An 8935-nucleotide genomic window follows, 5' to 3' on the forward strand; every position below is an offset into this window, starting at 1 on the left:
AATTCAATTAACCCCTTCCCGCTCCTGGACGTACTATTAGGTCATGGCAGCTGTATCGTTCGCGCTCCATGACCTAATAGTACGTCTCGGGAGTAACGGCCGTTTCGGCCGTCCTCCCGACACATACAGGAGCTGTGACAGCTCCTACAGCGGGGACCGATCGCTGTGTCCCCGCTGATTAACCCCTTAAAAACCGCGTTCTATAGAGATCGCGGCTTTTTAGGGGTTAAGCTGCCATCGCCGGCCTGCTACACGATAGCGGCCGGCGATGGTGACTATGGCAACCGGACACCAAACAATGGCGTCCGGCTATGCCATAGACGGAAGCCTAGTGGGTCCTGACAACGTCAGGACCCACTATGCTTGCTGTCAGTGAGTAGCTGACAGCTCTAATACACTGCACTACGTATGTAGTGCAGTGTATTAGATTAGCGATCAGGGCCTCCTGCCCTCATGTCCCCTAGTGGGACAAAGTAATAAAGTTAAAAAGATGTGTAAAAATAAGAAAATAAAAGTAATAAAAGTAAAAGTCCCACTTTTTTTACCTTATCAGTCATTTATTATTAATAAAAATATATAAACAAACAAATACACTATACATAATTGGTATCGCCGCGTCCGTAACGGCCTGAACTACAAAATTATTTTGTTATTTATCCCGCACGGTGAACGCCGTAAAAAAAAATATTAATAAACCGTACCACAATCACAATTGCTTGATCACTTCACCTCCCAAAAAATGGAATAAAAAGAGATCAAAAAGTCGCATGTACCGAAAAATGGTACTGATCGAAACTACAGTTCGTTACGCAAAAAATAAGTCCTCGCACGGCTTTATTGATTGAAAAATAAAAACGTTATGGCTCTTAGAATAAGGTAACACAAAAAGTGAATGATTTTTTACAAAACTTATTTTATTGTGCAAACGCCATAAGACATAAAAAAAAACTATAAACATCTGGTATCGCCGTAATCGTATCGCCCCGCAGAATAAAGTGAATATGTCATTTATGGCGCATGGTGAACGCTGTAAAAAAAATAGAATAAAAAAACAATAGTAGAATTGCTGTTTTTTAGTCACCATGCCACCTAAAAATAGAATAAAAACTGATCAAAAAGCCGCATGCATCCCAAGAAAACTACAATGGATTCCTCAAGGGGTCTAGTTTCCAAATTGGGGTCACTTTTGGGGGGTTTCCAATGTTTTGGCACCACAAGACCTCTTCAAACCGGACATGGTGCCTAATAAAAAAGAGGCCTCAAAATACACTAGGTCCTCCTTTGCTTCTGAGGCCGGTGCTTCAGTCCATTACTGCACTGGGGCCACATGTGGGACATTTCTCTAAACTGCAGAATCTGAGCAATACATATTAAGTTGCGTTTCTCTGATAAATCCTTTTGTGTTATAAAAAAAATGGTATAAAGAGGATTTTCTGACAAAAAAAAAAGTAAATTTCACCTCTACTTTGCTCTAAATTTCTGTGAAACACCTAAAGGGTTCATAAACTTTCTAAATGCTGTTGTGAATACTTTGAGGGGTCTAGTTTCTAAAATGGGGTGTTTGATGGGGTGTCTAATATATGGGCCCCTCAAAGCAACTTCAGAACTGAACTGTAACCTAAAAAAATAAATAAATTAGGCAATACTTCGCTTCTTACATTATACTGATAATGAGCCGTGCCCACCCCGAGGTGACCCCAGTTTTGACCGTTTGTATAAACGGAGACCCCTATTAGACCGTTCCAGTGCCCGGTTTTCCCAAGCCTACACCCCCGAGAAGTGTATTTCTATTGATGAGTCAATGGTACATTTTAAAGGGAGGGTTCAATTCCGCGAGTACCTGCCGGGTAAGAGGGCAAGGTATGGTGTGACGATGTATAAGCTGTGCGAGAGTGCATCAGGGTATACCTACAGGTTTAGGATATATGAAGGAAAGGCCACCCCCAAACCAGACTGCATCCTGGACTACAATAAGTACATGGGAGGGGTGGACTTGTCAGATCAAATCCTGAAGCCCTACAGCGCCATGCGGTGTGGTATAAGAAGCTGGCCGGGCACATCATACAGATGACATTGTACAATGTGTACGTGATACGTCGATGTGCAGGCCAGAGGGGAACTTTCCTGGAATTTCAAGAGGTCATTATCAAGAACCTAATCTTTAGGAACCAAGAAGGGGGGGCACCCAGTACTTCTGGAAGTGGGGCCACACGCATCATACCAGGGTGGCAACACTTTCCAGGAGAAGTTCCCCAAACTGGCAAGAAGGGAAAAAGTCAAGAGGTGCAAAGTCTGCTATAAGAGGGGGATAAGGGATGACACAATATATCAATGTGACACGTGTCTCGAATAACCAGAGCTCTGTATGAAAGAGTGTTTTAAGATGTATCATACAGTCCTTGATTTTTAATCTACCCCAGTTTTACTTACCCTGATGCACTCCACACAGCTTATCCCCCCTCGTCTTTCCCCTCTGGGCCCTTCTGTGTGCCCAGGCAGCTGATAACAGCCACATGTAGGGTATTGCCGTACCCAGGAGAACCCACATTACAGTTTATGGGGTGTAGGTCTCCGGTCAAAATACTCACTACACCTCTAGATGAATGCCTTTAAGGGTGTAGTTTTTAAAACGGGGACACTTCTTGCGGGTTTCAACTGTACTGGTACCTCAGGTGCTTCTGCATACATGACTTCGCAATAGAAAATCCCCAGTAGGCCAAATGGTGGTCCTTTCCTTCTGAGCCCTCCCATGGGCCCAAACTGCAGTTTTTCACCACAAATGGGGTATTGCGGCACTCAGGAGAAATTGGGCAACAAAATTGAGTATTTTGTTTCTTGTGAAAATAAGAAATTTTCAGCCAAAACGACATATTATTTGAAAAAAATAATTTTGTTTTCATTCCCAGCCCAATTCAAATAAGTTCTGTGAAAAAACTATGGGGTCAAAATGGTCACAACACCCATAAATGAAACGGCAAAACGGCCGTTTATCACCACAAATGGGGTATTGCCGCACTCAGGAGAAATTGGGCAACAAAATTGAGTATTTTGTTCCCTGTAAAAATAAGAAATTTTGATAAAAAATTACATCTTATTGGAAAGAATTTAATTTTTTTAATGTCACAGCCCAATTGAAATAGGTGCTGTGAAAAAACTGTGCGGTCAAAATGCTAACAACAACCATAAATGTATTCCTTGAGGGGTGTAGTTTCCAAAATGGGGTCACTTCTGGTGGGTTTCCATTGCTTTGATACCTCTGGGGCTCTGCAAATGCGACATGGCACCCGAAAACCAATCCAGCAAAATCTGGACTCCAACAAACACATTTCGCTCCTTTCCTTCTGAGCCCTCCCATGGGCCCAAACGGCAGTTTATCACCACAAATGGGGTATTGCCACACTAACGACAAATTGGGCAACAAAATAGGGTATTTTGTTCCCTGTGAAAATAAGAAATTTTGATCACAAATGGCATTTTATTGGAAAAAATGAAATTTCTTTCATTTCACAGCCCAATTCAAATACGTGCTGTGAAAAAAATGTGTGGTCAAAATGGTAACAACAACCATAAATTAATTCCTTGAGGGGTGTAGTTTCCAAAATGCGGTCACTATTGGGGGATTCCCACGGTTTTGGCACCTCAACACCTTTTCAAACCTGGCATGCTGCCTAAAATATATTCTAATAAAAAAGAGGTCTCAAAATGCACTAGGTGCTTCTTTGCTTCTAGGGCTTGTGTTTTATTCCACGAGCGCAGTAGAGCCACATGTGGGACATTTCTAAAAACTGCACAATCTGGACAATACATATTTAGTAGTATTTCTCTGGTAAAACATTCTGTGTTACACAAAAATGTTTTTATAAAATTGAAATTCAGCAAGAAAAATGAAATTTGCAAATTTCACCTCCACTTTGCTTTAATTCCTGTGAAATGCCTGAAGGGTTAAAAAAACTTTCTAAATGCTGTTTTGAATACTTTGAGGGGTCTAGTTTTTAAAATGGGGTGTTTTATCAGGGTTTCTAATACATAGGCCCCTCAAAGCCACTTCAGAACTCAAGAGGTACCTTAAAAAAAAGGCTTTTGAAATTTTCTTAAAAATATGAGAAATTGCTGTTTATGTTCTAAGCCTTGTAACGTCCAAGAAAAATAAAAGAATGTTCAAAAAACGATGCCAATCTAAAGTAGACATATGGGAAATGTGAACTAGTAACTATTTTGGGTGGTATAACCGTCTGTTTTACAAGCAGATGCATTTAAATTATGAAAAATTCTATTTTTTCAAAATTTTCTCTAAATTTTGCAATTTTTCACCAATAAACACTGAATATATCGACCAAATTTTACCACGAACATGAAGCCCAGTGTGTCACGAGAAAACAATCTCAGAATCGCTTGGATAAGTGTAAGCATCCCGACGTTATTACAACATAAAATGAAATATGTCAGATTTGAAAAATGGGCTCTGAACCTTAAGGCCCAAACTAGGCTGCGTCCTTAAGGGGTTAAGGAGATGAGATTGAATGTGTGGGTTTTACAGGTGCTGTGCCCATTAAAGCCACACACGGCCTGTTTACTGACAAATCTGTTCTTCTAAAGAAAGATTGGTTAGTTTGAGCCATACCTCAAGGCAAACAACTTTCAGGGGACCTCAAATGATGTGTTATAGAGATGCATGAAGCTGGAAAAGGCTACAAAAACATTGCTAAAGACCTGGGGGTACCTCAATCCACGGTTAGACAAATTGTCTACTAATGGAGAAAATTGAGGACTGTTGCTACTCTCCCTAGGTGTGGGTGTCCTGTTAAGATCACAATGGGCAATCCTGAAATAGGTGAAAGGGAACCCAAAGGTAACCACAAAAGACCATGTGTCCACTATTCGAAAAACACAAAACAAGAGTGTTTATCATGGAAGTACGCCACGGAAGAAGCCGCTGCTGTCCATTTTACAGGAGATTGCCGCTAAAGGGGATCTGCAAATTCCAGAGTCAACTTTTCCTTGCAACACTGTATGTGTGTGTAATATATAGATATATACACACACACTATATATGAACAAAAGTATTGGGACATCTGGTGAGGAAAAGAAATGTCAAACTATTCAAAATGCAAATCACAATTTTTTACTACCTAAAAATGACTGACCGTTGAGGTGACTCACTGCCCTAGAACCAGGAAGATAGATAAAATACGGTTGATTAATGCAGCAGGCATATTCCTTATTTGGATTAGTCAGCAGCTGTCTTTCAAGAGCATGCCGTTTAGAACTAAATGTCTCATCTCACATTTAAAGTCCATAGTGGATGACCCGATGCTGATCCTTTAATTGTATCTTCTCACATGTCACATTGCAGGCTGTAGTAACTGAGAAGAACCATCTCAGCAGCAGGGAGAAAGGAAGTACTGAGGGGATATTACACCCTTAAGTGGTGAATGGGGGTAAGAAGAAGTGATTGCCTTAGTGAACGACCTCACAAAGCAGAGTGGAGGTTGAGAGTGTGTAGTATGTGCCACAGTGCCATTTGCTGTGTTGATATAGTAACACACAAAAGGAGGAGGCGAGGGTTTGTCGTGTATCACTGAGATGGCACTCGTTGGGCTCTAATTTTAATTAGCTATACTATAGGAAGAAGTCAGAGAAACATGAAAAAAAATAATTGCATATAAAAAGATCTAATGTACGTATCTTTTAAAGTTTAAGGTACTCTATAGCTATTAAAAAAAAAATATTTTGGGGGAAAACTGAATCTTCATTTTAAAGAGCACAAAAATAACGTCAACATGGTGTCAGAATGTGAAATAAAGCAACTTAGTAATTTCAAAACTGAATGGAGCACCCGGTTACAGCCGTGGTCACATGGGTCGGGAGTTCAGAGGCTTTCAGCTAGGCTGTGATGCATCGTCACAACCTCATGTATCAGGGAGCTCCTTTCCTCCCCCTGTTGGCACGTGACCAGTGACGTGATGAAGGGGCTGGTTGTCGGGCTCAATTTGTTTGCTAAGTTATTCCCCTTCTTCATCACTGCAGTCTCCATCTAATACGGAGTAGAGGGCAGGTTTAGCTAATGAACTGAGCCAGACCGCTAGCCCCTTCATCATGTCGCTAGTTACGTTCTGACCCACAGTATGGGGGGGGGGGGAGAAGCTCCCTGCTGCGATTGACTGTGGCGATGAGTCACAGCTTACCTTAAAGCCCTCTAAACTAACGGGACCAAGTGACCGCACATGGGCATTGGGCAATCTGTGCAGTTTTGAAAATAAGTACATTGGTAAGTTGCTTTATTTCAAGTTTTGAGACCACTAAACATGGTTTTTCATCGGACAACTCCTTTAAAGCTTCAGTGAGCAGGCAGAGTGACCACTTCCCACACAAACTGTGCATTTACCAAACATTACACTCCACAGGTAGTCTGCAGTGTAAATCCCTTAACCCTTCAGTATTCTCCGGGTTAAATATTTATGTTCATATGAATGTAATGCAAAAAGATGAAATTTTGCTATGGACCAAAGACCTCTGAGCACAAATTTATTTAATTTATTGGTGCTCTTACAATACTAGATTTAACAACCCTCATGATATTCTCACTTTCTTTTCAGGCTAAAAGAGCAGCTGTTACGTGCATCATCCTTCCTTCGGAAAACAAGAAAGATTACTATGACCTGGCTACATTTATCACTGAAGGGCTAGAAGTGCATTTTGTTGAACACTATGATGAAATTTATGATATTGTGTTTCCTGCACCCTGACACCTGCCAATTCCAGTAACTCTCCATTTCGGTGTCAGCCACTGGAAAGACTTTCTTCATGTTGCTGCTACGCAGCCCTTATTAATTATGACTAAATTTACTATTTCACTTAGTTAATGGCCTTTATTTAGTAATGTAATTATTAAAATGCTTTTACTGTATCTAACTTGAGCACGCATTAAATTTTGTTATTTTTGAACTGGTTATAGGCAACTTCCGCCCTCATGCATACAGCAGATCGAGCTGGTGCCACAAGGATTCGTCATCTATGTTTGAATAAAGTCGTCTTAAAGTATATCCCCATCAATAATTCATAACCTTAAATAGGCATTGTTTTTTTAGCAGTTTGTATAAATCAATAGCGTAAGCGTATTTAACCCCTTCCCCCTACTTGCATTCTGCGCCCTAATGACCAAGCCATTTTTTTCATTGTCACATTCGAAGAGCTATAACTTTTTTATTTTTACGTCGACATAGCTGTATAAGGGCTTGTTTTTGCGGGACAAGTTGTACTTTTTAATAGCACCATTTTGGGGTACATATAATTTATTCATAAACTTTTTTGGGGGGGATAGAAGAAAACCTGAAATTTCACCACTCTTTTTTTGCACCATAAATCTACGTCGTTTACCGTGTGGTATAAATAAAACAATAACTTTATTCAACGGGTTGTTACGATTGCAAAGATACCAAATTTGTATAGATTTTGTATGTTTTACTACTTACACAGTAAAAACGCATTTTTTTCAAAATGACTTGTTCTTGCGTCTCCATATTTGAAGAGTCATAACTATTTTATTGTTCCGCCGATGCAGTTGTATGAGGGCTTTTTTTTTTTTGCGGGACGACTTGTAGTTTTTATTGGTACCATTTGAGAGTAGATTCGACTTTTTGATCACTTTTTATCACATCACAAGTCAGGATTAACAGAAAACAGAAATTTTTCCATAGTTATTTAATTTTTTACGGCGTTCACCGTGCGGGTTAAATAATGTAACAGCTTTATAGTCGGGGTCGTTACGGACGCGGCGATACCAAATATATGTAACTTTTTTGCTTTATTGTGTTTTTTTAATAGTAAAGCTTTTTGTAAGGGGAAAAAGTGGGTTTTTCATTTTTTTTTTTTCACTTTTTTTTTATTAACTTTATTCAACTTTTTTTTACTTTTATACTAGTCCCACTAGGGGACTTTAATATGCGATCATCCGATCGGTATTATAATACACTGCAATACTTCGTATTGCAGTGTATTACTGCCTGTCCGTTTAAAACGGACAGGCATCTGCTAGGACATACTTAAAATATGAAAACCAGATCATGTCATATAATACAGCTCAGTACAGGTTGTACGGTGCCGACCAGTGAATTGGAGTGATATACAAAAAATATATTCGGGGATAGGGAATTGGGGAATGGACAGAGATTACCACTGGCAAATAGGCACTCGGCTCAGCATGTATGTAAAAATTTTATATTAAATTTTATTGAACAATTAATTAAAATATGACAAAGATAGCACGAAGTGCAACACTGTCAAAATAACAAACACAACACAAATACTAAAATAAACAAGCAAAGAAGACGTCACAAGCCCGGCCGGGTAACTAGTAGTTAGCTCATATTAGTAATATCTAACATTCATAAAGGATTGCATATATAGTATAGAGGAAATGTAGCATACAATTTACATTCTCTAATAATTAGAACATATGAGTGTGAGTCAAAAAATTAACATGTTCAGATAAAGAGTAGTGTATCGATGCCACACAAAAGCTGAAATAAATGTCAGTTGCAAATATAAGGTAAATTTAACCTCTTAGTGTACGTAGATCATAAATCAACATATATAACCAATATGCCTTATTGTGTCAGAGAAAAACACCAATCGATCACATGGACATAAATAAAGGCAAGAAAGAAACTGATTTATCCAATGGCATGTATCAGTTCGTATACTTAGCGTCAGTAGTATAGCTCCCGAAAAGTCGATCAGGGAATAGGCGCTAAATTCCTTTTTTGTACCAAACTGTTGATTTGCCAGGTCCGTGCCCTTTCGGCAGTCCACGTTGTAACTGACAGCCCGCAGTTAGACCAGAGGAGAACAGAAGGTAACAGCGGCAGTTGAAAGGAACTATCCGTCCCAATAAGGTTCCTTTATAGAACATATAATATGTAGCACCAAATTCCAA

At 39.6% G+C, this 8935-nt stretch overlaps 1 protein-coding gene across 1 annotated transcript in view; it reads left to right on the forward strand.

The window, feature by feature from the left end:
* The window catches only part of LONP1 (lon peptidase 1, mitochondrial), a 160874-nt gene extending 153967 nt beyond the window's left edge, over positions 1 to 6907 (forward strand). Inside the window, exon 18 of the mRNA XM_075863488.1 lies at positions 6597 to 6907. Coding sequence (XP_075719603.1) covers positions 6597 to 6746 — 150 coding nt within the window. The 3' untranslated portion in view covers positions 6747 to 6907. The remainder of the gene's footprint in view (positions 1 to 6596) is intronic.
* The last annotated feature ends 2028 nt before the right edge of the window (positions 6908 to 8935 follow it).

The sequence above is a fragment of the Rhinoderma darwinii genome, chromosome 1 (assembly GCF_050947455.1).
Source record: "Rhinoderma darwinii isolate aRhiDar2 chromosome 1, aRhiDar2.hap1, whole genome shotgun sequence".
NCBI classification, from domain to species: Eukaryota; Metazoa; Chordata; class Amphibia; order Anura; family Rhinodermatidae; genus Rhinoderma; species Rhinoderma darwinii.